Genomic DNA, 12,725 nt, shown 5'->3' with positions numbered 1-12,725 from the left:
GGATGAGCCCTTGAACAGGCAGGCTACACAAGGCACGTGACTGAACTGATGCGTCCCGTTCTGCATAATGTTCTGTCTCTCATCCCTGCATTTGCAAGGTGTAAATTTGAAAAATACTGTATATATGTACTGTATATTGTCCCACTCCGCTAATGGAAGACTTCAGCTGTGCAGCAGGTGTAGCCCGCCTGTGAAAGGCTGTGTTCTAGTTGAGGATGTTAAAAGTATGTGTGTGTGTGTGTGTGTGTGTGTGTTGGGGGGGTAATCTTCTTAAATATGATACATATTTGAATATAGTTGCAGTCTGTAGGGTGCACTGTGATTACATTGCTCTGGGTTTCTTTGTTAATGTGGGTTATTTATCAGGAGCACAGCAGTGTTAACAATATTGGTGGAGCCTATATTACTGGCAATATTACTGTTGGGATGGAGTTAAGTTCAGGGCCCGCGGGCTGTTTGGTGCCTATGGGCATTACTTATTTCTGTTTTTTATTTTTTTTTACCCCCAGAGTTCATTTATCAACCGGCCAGCGCTTGGTATCCTGCCACCTGAGAACTTTGCAGAGAAGCTGAGTGAGAGTCTTCTTTCCGTGAGTGTCTTTCATTTTCTCCTAATGTTTTTCTCTTTTGCATTCCCCACGCACACCCAGCCCCTGAATTTTTAATGACTTCCCCCTTTTTCCACTCCGAGAGGATGAATAGCCTCACACTAGTCTGTTGTGTGAACTGTTGTTTTGTAAAGTTTGTGAGTTGAACTTAAAGCCCCCTTGCCCAGGGGCGAGTGGCGTGAGTGGGAGAGAGTGGAACTGTTTGGAGGTCTTCCAAGTATGAGGCAAGGGCGCCCCTCCCCTCAAGGAACAGGATGTGTGGTGCACGCTGGTTATAAAACTGACCCTCTTCAGCCTCCTCAAGGCCCTGCACTTCTTGAGCATGATAATAGAGCTCCTGCTTTTACTGTGTGTGTGTGTGTGTGTGTGTGTGTGTGTGTGTGTGTGTGTGTGTGTGTGTGTGTGTGTGTGTGTGTGTGTGTGTGTGTGTGTGTGTGTGTGTGTGTGTGTGTGTGTGTGTGTGTGTGTGTGTGGGTACTGTCAGCCTATATGATGGTTCTTTGGTGACAATATTTGTGTGATAATATTGTCAAGTGTATTGTCATGTATGTGTGTGTGTGTGGGGGGGGGGAGCTGTGTGTGTGTGTGCATGTACTGTATGTGTCTGTGTCTACCACTAGAGTGTGTGTTGCTGATGCCCTGTATCCTCTCCAGGTGGCTCCCAGCGGCATGTCCCGTGTGCAGACGATGGCGTGTGGCTCCTGCTCCAATGAGAACGCCTACAAGGCCATGTTCATCTGGTACAGGGTGAGTGGAGCAAACCAAGCAGCACCCACGTGGGCATGCCACTCCAAGCACTCTCTGGCAGGACGCTGTACAGTAACTGGCTGAGATAGCATTCTGTGGCTGATGGGCACACTGATGGAGCATTGAGAATAGCCTAATGGCTGAAACGTCTGCTCCCATTCAGTAAAAACCTCTTTCAGCAAGACTTTTTTTTCAGAGTGCAACCTTTTCCTGCTTTTTCTGTGCTGGATGGACAAAAATAAAAAAAATCTTGCAAAATTACGGATGGTTATGGAACCAACCCCATTCTCTGGCTGACCGCATCTTCGTTTGGTCACCTCCTCTACTCCTATACCCTGATGCATTATAGAAAACAATGCTCTTCTTATTTAGTATATTATACACATATGTTTTATATGTGTGGGGGCTCTTTATATATATATATATATATATATATATATATATTGAAGATGACCCCTTACATCAATCCAGGGACAGCAGATGGATTGTGCAGTGGCATTGGAACTGAGTTAGGATGTTATCTTGGCTTTATTTGAAAGTTTCTTTACACTTTACTTGAAGGTATCTACATAAGAGTGACATGAACATAAATATTATAAACAAGTCATAAATATTATAAACAAGTCATAAACATTTACTACACAACACTTATATCATTAAGCATTAAGTGTCATTTGGATTTTGTCATGTTAGAGTCAGGGTTAGGGTTAAGGGTTAGAGTTCATGTGTCATGAATGTCATGTCACTCTTATATAGATACCAGAGCCCATTTAGGGAGAGCAGGTTCACTCCCTATTAACTCCATTGTAACGGCATTTTACCTGCAATCTGTTGCAGTTCCGCTAGGGGCGATCGCGAGTAAGTGCAAAAACTATGGGGGTCTATGGGCTAGACAGCTAAATTGGTCTGTTTCACCTGATTGTCATTGAAAAATCGAAGATTGGATTTTAGTTTCTGCAAGCTCAATATGGATTATAAGTCAAAAGTTGAATGAACAATTACTTATGGCCCTTTGGTTTCTTACAGGCTTGGTCGTTGTTTGAAAGGCTTTTTAGAACAATTACGTGATTTAAAAAATCTAATACTCAGCCGTGTGTAGTTTCTTTGACCCCCCTTTCGCATGCAACATTCCGATTTCTACACAAAAAAGATATATCCAGAGAAAAGTGGATTTTAGGAGTACAACTCCATTCACCTCCATTCATTCTGCACTTGCTCGCGATCGCTCACTCGTTGCAGTACCATCAGGAAGTAGAGTGGCGGTTCTCTCCTTATTAGACATTCTCTGAAGAGACCTTCAAGTAAAGTGTTTTCGACAGTTTTATCCCTAGCCGATGTTTATCTTCTGTTTGTCTGTTTTCTCCAGAACAAAGAGAGAGGACACAATATTCCATCTGATGAGGATGTGACATCCTGCATGGTCAATAAGGTAACTGCCTGTCATTCATTGAACACACACACACACACACACACACACACACACACACACACACACACACACACACACACACACACACACACACACACACACACACACACACACACACAGACACACACACACACACCTCTCTTTTGAAAGATCTGATAAAATAAAAATGTGTTCTCTCTTTCTCTCTCTCTCTCTCTCTCTCTCTCCCTTTCTCTCGTCCTTGTGCTGACCGTGACTAAGCATTTTTCCTCTCCCCCACACAGAGCCCAGGCTGTCCAGATTTGAGTATCCTCTCCTTTATGGGAGGATTTCATGGGAGAACTCTGGGTAGGTTCCTGCAGCACTTCAACACATTCTGTCATAAGTACCATTACAGTATGTTATTCTGAAAGCATACAGTGTGTGTCTGATCAGTGGCACAGTATTTAAAATGTGGAACTCCTTTAGAGTTTTTATCAAGCACAGTGTTTCCCCCCTCTGTCCAAAAATGAACTTTCGCTTTGTTTTCTGCCATTGCTGCTAGAACTGGGCGACTTTTTAAAGATAGACCGAGGACGTTTAAATCAGTTGATAAAGCCAACGTGAAGAATAGAATACTCTGGTTTAAATCGGAGTGTTCTGTTACATGACAAAATCGTTCAGATCGAAATAATAATAATAATAATAATCTAGGTCGTCTGATCGAAATCGATCAATTCTGATTTTAATCGAAGTATTCCAGTTACATGACATTTTTTTAATCAGAGTAATTGAATACTCTGACTGAAATCGGAGTATTAATGTGCGTGTAACCGCGCCCACAGATTGTATTTGAATCATGAATCATTCTAACTAGCAAATTTGTACAATTTGAGTTGTTACAGTGTCCAAGTGAATCCCACTGCATTAGTGTTGTCTTGATCCATCAGTGCTACATGTTTTATACTGTTCGTTTATTTATTTGTTTATGTTTAAGGTTGCCTGGCTACCACGCACTCCAAAGCCATTCACAAGCTGGACATTCCGTCCTTCGACTGGCCCATCGCACCTTTCCCGAAACTGAAGTACCCGCTTGAGGAGTTTGTCCGAGAGAACGCCCAGGAGGAGGCTCGCTGTTTGGAGGAGGTCAGTGCTGCCTTGCTAACCTTAAACCAGGAATTGAAGGGGGTGCTGTGGCGCAACAGGCTACAGCGCTCATGCCATGTATGGGTCAGAGTGCCCACAGGGACCCAGGTTCAACTCCGACCTGTGGTCTTTTCCCGACCCCACCCTATCTCTCTCTCCCACTCACTTCCTGTCTCTCTCTACTTTCCTGTATGAATAAAGGCAAAAAAGCCCAAAAATATATAGTATATATTAAAATCAGTAATTGACTGAGGTAGTTGTCGGGATCCTATTAGTGCATTTTCAGCAGGTAAGTTAGTACATTCAACTTTGACTCCATCCTGTTGGAGGGTCTGCTTGTTCTACGGTTTTTGTGCAAGTGTTTGTTCCTCTAGTCCTGCATGTCCTGATGAACCGGTAGTCTTTGGTAACAGAGCAATTGGACTGGCAACTTCTTATAAGTAGCTAATCAATTAAAATGGAAAGTGCATGTGAATTTTCAATTTGCTTAACTGGCTCAAAGACTGCACATTCTCTGAAGACTTAAGAGTGTCTGGTGTGAGTATATAATAAAAAAAATTCTGTAATGCAGTGTTCGAGTGTTCTATTTGATTACAGGCTGATTTGGCACTGTCACTAGTCAGTGTAAATCAAGAGTAGAGAAACGTTGAAGGTGAGGGTGATTCACAAAAAGACTACCTACCCCTTCCATCTGTCTTTGAGACAGAAGTAGTAAACCGGGACACACTATTCTGGCTGGCCCTTCCAAAATCCTCCATTCCAAATATGAAGCTTCACCCTGAGGGAGATGTTATAGAGTAAGCAGATTCAAAAATCAACCTCTTAAAGTTCTCCTTCCGCCAATAATTCTTCTGAATAAAAAAATAAGATTAAATTACACAAGGACATCACCCTCTAGTCCCCTCATTCCTCACCGTTGCGCATTTTGTCTGGTTGGTTGTCTATGCAAGTTTTTAAAAATCCTGGTGCAATAAGTTTGTGGCACATACTGTAAAACATTTTGTCTTTATTGCTAATAACTTGTCTTTGGCATGGGTTGCTCTTGATGCTATTTAAACAGCTTTCTAAATCCTTGTGCAATAACTTTGTTATATAACTGATTTTTTTAATTATTGATAACTAATTGCGGCATCGGATGCTCTTCAAATGCTGTCATAATTTTAATTACAGAAGCGTATTGATTGACTTCTTACTTTTTTTTACTAATAGAGTTGAAGGAGAAATAGTGTGCTTGACTGTCAATGTAGGCGAGGGGACTGTGTTATATCATTCTGCAGACTTATTTGGCTATAAGTCTCCTCCGTGCCCTCTGATGTTGTACTAATGTAAGTGTAATAGCTAAGAGTGGCTCTGATGCCCAAGACAAATTCCATCCCCCGGGAACATTAACGTTGATCGGACGTGATCTATGAAGGAAGTACATCATCCCTCAATGCCGACAGCAGCCATTAGTTGTCTGGTCTGGTCAGTCGTTGTAGAAAGCCTGTCCCATTTCACATGGACCCCTGTGATTTACCTGTCAATTTTCTGCCAGGTGAAAATCTGTTTGGATGAGAGAGGGGACAGAAGGATGGATGGAGAGCAGACAAAATGAGGTCTGAGATTTGTGCGGTTCCAAGATGAGTGTTGCCACCGTGGAGAGCTCTCGGGCTCTGGGCAGTACACTCAGAAAAGTTGCCTTTTAGGAATCATTATCCTTTTTCCGTTGGAGTCCTAAAGGCCGATTCCCCAGGCTCTGCGGTTCTTATCTCCCAACCTCAGGCTTGGACAGTGGTCACTCTTTAATCTTGGCATGATTTCAACAGTAGTCTATGACCACAAGGGTCACAGTGTCCACTCAGTCCCAATAGTGTATATATATATATATTTTTGTCCCAGTTCATTGCTACTCCAGTCATGACTCCAGTCTGGTGGCCATTTGCTCAACACACCAGTGCCAGAGTTCAGCGTTAGTCAGCTGGCGTACAGATAATTGCTAAACCTTATCAGTCTAAATCCAATTAAACTATTCAATTGCTGCCATGCATATGTCATCTCATGTTACCGTAATCCTCCTAATAGCAACTCAAACCCAAAATAAGCTTTTGCCCCATTAACTGTAGTCTCAAAACCTGTGTGTGTGTTTGTGTGTGTGTGTGTGTGTGTGTGTGTGTGTGTGTGTGTGTGTGTGTAGGTGGAGGACCTGATCGAGAAGTGGAAGAAGAAGGGTATGCCAGTGGCCGGCATTGTGATCGAGCCCATCCAGGCGGAGGGGGGGGACAACCATGCCTCTCCCGACTTCTTTGTGAAGCTGAGGAACATCGCAACCAAGGTGAGTCATTCTGTACGCTCTCAGTCAGTCGGTTATCCTTAATTTGAATCCTCAAATAAATTCTAAGCCTGCCAGCTGCAACTGTCAACATGCCCCACGGTCCAGGAGTGATACCTCTACCCACAGACACACACACACACACACACACACACACACACAGACACAGACACAGACACACACTAGACAAGCTGGGTGTTTGACGTCTTATGTTTAGTGCTTGGATCGAAGGTTGGACCGTTTTCTGGAGCGCTGAAGCCATTAATATAGCAGACGATGTTGCTATTGAAATAAGATGCTGTCCAAGTGAAATATGCCAGAGGACGGGCAAGATTAGATCTGTATGGATAGCCTGCGTGGACTGCCACCTCATGTGTAGGTGATGAAGCTACAGCAGTGTCCATATTTGCTACTGGTGAAAACGTGGAAAAAGAGGGAAACAAAATCATTTTGATGTTGCTTAGTAATGAGGAAAAATCCAACCTGGAAGATAAGCTCATTTATTCTGAGAAGTTCCAACAAATGGAGAGCCATCAATTCTGAGCGTTGCGGTAAATGTTTCCTCTCTGCCGCAGCCACAGACCATGCTGAGGAAAAGGAAATCAAATTTGATCATTTCAGACATTTTATGTATCCTCTGCCAGGGCGTCAAATAAACAGGAGGGTTCTTCTGTTGATATTTTGAAGCTCATATGTGGAGACGGTAGTTCTTGAAGCCACATCAACCATGGCCCTTGCTTCTGTGTCACACCTTGTTGCTTCACGCTCAAAGGAGCAGTCCAGACGGTCAAACAGATGTTTAACGTGTGTGTGTGTGTGTGTGTGTGTCTGTGTGTGCGCGTGTGTGTGCGTGCGTGCGTGCGTGCGTGTGCGCGCGCGTGTGTGTGTTTCCAGCATGGCGCTGCCTTTCATGTGGATGAGGTCCAGACAGGCGGCGGAGCCACGGGCAAGTTTTGGGCCCACGAGCACTGGGGAATGGACGACCCTGCCGAGATCGTCTCCTTCAGCAAGAAGTTGCTGACGGGAGGCTACTACCACAAAGACGAACTGCAGGCTGACAAGGTGAGTCTGTGTTTGAGAATGATATGCCTTTCATTTATGCCCCTTTTTTGGGAGGTCGTAAGAATTATATGGCCTTCCATCTGAAGTTGATGGAAGTCATTATGTTATGAGAGAGGGTGTTCATCATCTTTAGTGCCAGGGTTGTAGATATGTTACAAAACCTATCGTCTGTTACACAAGTAGACAGCAGGGAAAGCTTCTATTCTGGTGGACACTGGCGCCATCTAGTGTTAGCTCATAGTCTGTGCACGCTGCTCTTTTTTTTATGTAATTTGTCACAGGATGGGTTATCTAACCAGACAACAAAAGGGAGTGTATGGGGCTTCGCAGTGAATGCAGAAAGCGGGTTTTCGTTTGCCAAGTGTGATTGTGTTTGTTATGTCACTCCCAAAAGGCCTACAGAATCTTCAACACGTGGATGGGAGACCCCTCCAAGAACCTGTTCCTGGCCGAGGTCCTCAACGTGATCCAGCGGGAGAGCCTCCTGGAGGAGGTGACGCGCTCGGGGAAGACCCTGCTCCAGGGGCTCTACGCACTGCAGGTATGCGTCCGGAGCCACAGGCAGCCTCATGTTTACACAGCCCACTGCCGTTAAAAGGATACAACAAGGATGCAAGGAGGTTTATTTGTCAGTGTCACATGCATAGAAATACTACAAGTATCGTAAAACATGTTGTGAAAGCACAGTGTCATGTGTTGACACCCACTGCAGTTACAAAGGATACAAGCATACAAGGAGGTTTATTTGTCACATGCATAGTAACACTATTGTAAAACATGTTGTGTAAGCGCAGCACATAGACCCTGCCTCAGGGACCTCACACACTGCAGGTATGCGTCTAGAACCACAGGCGGCTTCATGTTTCCACGCCCACTGCGGTTACACTGCCTATCAGGCAAGCCCATGTACAGTAAGACTCGGGTGGGAACAAAGTAAGCACACCCCCTGCAGATACAAGGATACAATGAGGTTTATTGGTCACGTACACAGAAATACTATGGTAAAACATATGTAGTGAAAATGATGTGCGAGTGTGAAGAAAGAAAGACCAAGAAAATGTTTTTAATAAATAGCAAGAGAGAGTATAAAGTGCAATGTGTGTGTGTGTGTGTGTGTGTGTGTGTGTCTGTGTGTGTAGCCTACAGCTCATGTGCAGGTGTGTAAAGAGTGTAAGCGCAGCACATAGACTCTGCTCCAGGGTCCCTATGCACTGTAGGCATGGGTCCAAAGTCACAGGCGGCTTACTGCGGTGACACTGCGGTTTTACTGCCTGTCAGGCAAGCCCATGTAAGACTCGAGTGGAAACAAAATAAGCAAAAATGTACTACAGAAATATTAATATTTAAAAAAGCACATCTTGAAAGATTAAAATTAGGATAGGCTGCAGTGTAGAGACAGCGTTGGATTTTTGCCGTTATTACACAGCACAGAAAGGCAACCCAATGCTCGGATGTCTCTTACTAATGACTAATGTTTGAGTAATGAAGAGTGGAAATTAATAATGACCAGGTTTTGTACTCCAGATTTTTAGATTATTATGTTGTTTTGGCTCCTACGCACCAGTAAGTTAGTTTTCATAAGTTTTCTTTGTGTAAAGTAGGCTTCTAATATGGCAAAAAAATCATTAGACTAATTACATATTTTGGAGCAGTAGAAAATACGATGATATATACTGTATTATTATGTTTTCATGACGGGCAGACACATTATCTCTTACAGTTTTGTATATTGTTTTTTTTTAATTAGCAATAACAATTCAGATGTCATTTAATAAGTGCATATATAATGGGGTTTCTAGCGCACTCAAATATTAAATAAGTTAATGCGTTTGTGCATTTCATCTGTGTTTCTACTGAGAAGCATTTTTACGCTCTAAAATCCACAACCTGTATGAGCCATTCAGTGATCTACTTACACCAAAGTCTCTGCAGCTCCCAGATGTCTGCGTGTTTGTGTGTGTGTGTGTGTCTGTCTGTGCATGTCTCTCTGTGTGTGTGTGTGTGTGTGTGTGTGCGTGTGTGTGTGTGTGTGTGTGTGTGTGTGTGTGTGTGTGTGTGTGTGTCTGTCTGTGCATATGTGTGTGTGTGTGTGTGTGACAGGTGGTAATTTGGCATCTTAGTGTGAGGACATGCTCAGTCAGATGGCGAACGCTGCCAGGGCCCCCACGAGGCTGTTGCTGCTTCAGGGCGATGGTGTTATTGTGTAGTGTAATGAGACCGGGTCATGTAGAGAAACTACTTCAGTTACCTCAGGCTAGTCTCTATTGGGATATTACTGAGAGATCTTTGAGGGGCAATGGGGAGATTTTGATTACTTGGCTCTCTGGCGCCAAATGTTTTTCCTCTTTAATTATTAATAATCAACTTTTCAGCCAATGATTCTAGAGAATAGAGCAGATGGATATCTCTCTCTGTGTGTGTGTGTGTGTGTGTGTGTCTGTCTGTCTGTCTGTCTGTCTGTCTGTCTGTCTGTGCGGATGTGTGTATGCAAAAGACACACATTGCAGAGGAAGACAGCCAAAAGTACTTAGGAGTGTGTGGGCATATGAAAAATGGATCTGTGTGCTTGTGTTGTGCTGTAAGCCGTGTGTCTGTGTAAATGTCTCTACTGTAGGAGTCAGTGAGCTTGTGTGTGTGTGTGTGTGTAGGTACCTGACCGTGTCTCGCTCTCTCCATGCAGGCCCAGTACCCTCACCTCTTGAGCAGCGCCCGTGGCCAGGGAACCTTCTGTGCCATCGACATCCGAGATGACCCCACTCGCAACAGCTTGATCGCGAAAGCCAGGAACAAGGGTGAGCGCAGTGTTACTGACACCTCAGACATATCCAAACACCCACAGATCTGCTCATCAAGACCAGAACTAGCTACTCAAAGGTCAAGAGTCTGGTATATGCGATGATCATCACCCTTGATTGGGTCCTCAAGATGAGTCATGCTGTGATCCTCTCTGGTCAGCAGTGTCCTGCAGCATATTCATCTTTTGCCTCCCCCTCATCTTTTTCTCTGCTCTCTCTCTCTCTCTCTCTCTCTCTCTTTCTCTCTCACTCACTCACTCATACTCTCTCTCACTCTCTCTTACTTACTAACTCTCTCTCTTTGCTTCTTTGTTTCTTTCTCTTGTTCTTTCAACGTTTCTTCCTAGATGTGTCCCCAATTCAAGGGAGTTTTTCCTCGCCCCTGTCACTCATGGGCTCTCTCTGAACGCTTAACACTCTGTAAAGCGCCATGAGACATGTGTAATGTTTTGCCGCTCTATAAGTGAAATTAAATTGAAATTGAAATGTCTCTCTCTCTCTCTCTCTCAAACCCAGGTGTTCTTCTCGGCGGCTGCGGCGAGCGGTCGATCCGTTTCCGTCCGGCGCTGGTCTTCAAGGAGTACCACGTGCACCAGTTCCTCAACATCTTCAACGACGTGCTGCAGGAGCACAACTAAGCGCGCCTGGCCTCGGGAGCGTTGGGGGTGGGTGGGGCGGAGAGGGTGGGGTGGGGTGGGGTGGGGTGTTAGCGTAGCGTGTAGCTCGGCAGTCCTGCGGGTCTTGCAGGAGCTCAGAGAGAGGTTCCAGCCCACAGGATGGGTCCTTATTTGCTCCGCCGCAAACCATCCCAGCCAAACCCAGCCAGTCCGGCACACATTAAATCTCTCACATACGTTTATTTCTTTTTTTCTTCTTCTTTCTTGCCTTTATCTTTTCTTTCCTTCCACGGAAATGCTCCTCCATAGGAGGCACATGTCTATCTGCCTCCTCTTAACTCCCAGATCCGCACAATTACAAGGAGCTTTTGGGTGGATAATGTCACTCAAAACTCCTCCTATCTTTCTGGGTCAAAACAGCACAAGATGTATATTTTGAATATCTGCTTTTGCCAACCGTTGGGTTTTTATCACTGTTAATGACAGCAATAGACTAACAGCTTCAGCAAAGGCTGCTAACAGCTAACTTCACTTTAGCCCTAAGCATACCTTGCTGAGGTTAGTACAACAACCTGTAAGTGTGTTTTCTCAAAAGCCGGAGAGAGGATGAGAGCACAGGTATCGTTAGCTTTTTTTTGAGGCCAGTATTGCGGCTTACGTTCGAGTCGTTATGTTCATAGAACATTCCAGTTCAAGGGGAAGCTGAGGCATCAGTGGCAATGAAGTTGCTCATCTGTCAGGTTTTTGTAGTTTCTGCCTGGATCTCATATGCTGTTCGCGGAGCATCACTGAGAAGGCCTTGCATCTGTTGCGTCCTATTCAGGGCAGCCAGCTACGCAGCTTCTGAAAAAGAATACCTAGCAATATTGTGGCCACGTGGTAAGCCGTGGTGTGGACGTTTAAGCATTCGCCTAACTCCCCACCTGAATGCCAGGAAGACCTGACAAAAAAACCCCATGCGGAATTGTGATTATGCTCATATGACTTCTTTGCATAGGATGTTATCATCCTTTTTCAAAATCACAATATGAGATTCCCAAAAAGGTTTGCAAAAGCACTCATTTTCCTGAGGAATTGCAGTAAAGACAAGCACACTACTGTCTCTTTGTGACAACTCCACGCTAACGCTAACTGAATGAATTGCTGAGCTCAGTGGTCCCGTCCTCGCGTTATTTACATGAAGCTCTTACAGCTCCGTCCCTCGGAGACAGGCTCAGTGACAGACAGGCTCCTGGAGGTGGCTTTCGACGGCACCCCAGACTTTACTCACAAGTTGCCAGATGTCCAGAGCGATGCATCAGCTCTTTCTCCTGTCCCACACACACACACACACACACACACACACACACACATATACAGCTAAACCCTACTCTCACCCAGTTATGTGAACGCCTAGAAACCCTTAAATCAACATGGCAATCCTGTATCCTGTTTCTGTTTTTGCTTTATGCTTAGCTTGGAATACAGATGAACATGACCCCCCCCTCTACCCTTGAGAAAATCCTTCTGATTTCCCAGATAATGTGAACTTGTTTGAAGTCTCCAAGGTCAGACCGTGTGTGGGGGAGTGGGACGATGCAGTCTTACAATGGGGTGATTCTCCTGTTTTAATGAAAGCGCTGCATTGGGTTTTTGTTTTTTTCTTTTTTGAGTATTTGGCATTGATCTAGTCTAGATGCGCTGACAACAAAAATTAATTAAAAGTGTGAGTGGACAGATAATTCTGTGGTGAATATATTCTAAAACAAATATTAGCAGAATCATCAATACATTTTAACAAATATACTTTACTTTTTCTTGCCCCCTTACGATTCCGCCTACTTTACAGTCCCTTTAATGGTTAACGAAAATCCATAACAATAGCCATTTCTCAACCACCCCCATGCTCATTCAAGCCTGTACAAACTAGTTATGAATCTACAGAACGGTGCACTTTTGTTATAGACTATACGCTGAGGAATATATCCATATATATGTATATGTACAGTGTACCGAACAGCACGTCATGCCCAGTTTTAGTGACCCTCTGCCACGGCATATTCTCATGATGAGCTT

General features: G+C 44.3%; 1 protein-coding gene across 3 annotated transcripts in view; it reads left to right on the top strand.

Moving 5' to 3' along the window:
* The window catches only part of abat (4-aminobutyrate aminotransferase), a 32,149-nt gene extending 21,419 nt beyond the window's left edge, over positions 1-10,730 (top strand). For all 3 annotated transcript variants that reach the window (XM_062532652.1, XM_062532650.1, XM_062532651.1), the window contains 10 exons: positions 510-590; positions 1,263-1,355; positions 2,722-2,784; positions 3,048-3,111; positions 3,740-3,888; positions 6,062-6,199; positions 7,091-7,258; positions 7,653-7,799; positions 9,939-10,050; positions 10,570-10,730. In XM_062532652.1, the coding sequence (XP_062388636.1) occupies positions 510-590; positions 1,263-1,355; positions 2,722-2,784; positions 3,048-3,111; positions 3,740-3,888; positions 6,062-6,199; positions 7,091-7,258; positions 7,653-7,799; positions 9,939-10,050; positions 10,570-10,691 (1,137 nt within the window). In that variant the 3' untranslated portion in view covers positions 10,692-10,730. The remainder of the gene's footprint in view (positions 1-509; positions 591-1,262; positions 1,356-2,721; positions 2,785-3,047; positions 3,112-3,739; positions 3,889-6,061; positions 6,200-7,090; positions 7,259-7,652; positions 7,800-9,938; positions 10,051-10,569) is intronic.
* The last annotated feature ends 1,995 nt before the right edge of the window (positions 10,731-12,725 follow it).

Source organism: Sardina pilchardus, chromosome 3 (assembly GCF_963854185.1).
Source record: "Sardina pilchardus chromosome 3, fSarPil1.1, whole genome shotgun sequence".
Taxonomy (NCBI): domain Eukaryota; kingdom Metazoa; phylum Chordata; class Actinopteri; order Clupeiformes; family Clupeidae; genus Sardina; species Sardina pilchardus.
This window is presented reverse-complemented; position numbering and strand designations above follow the sequence as displayed.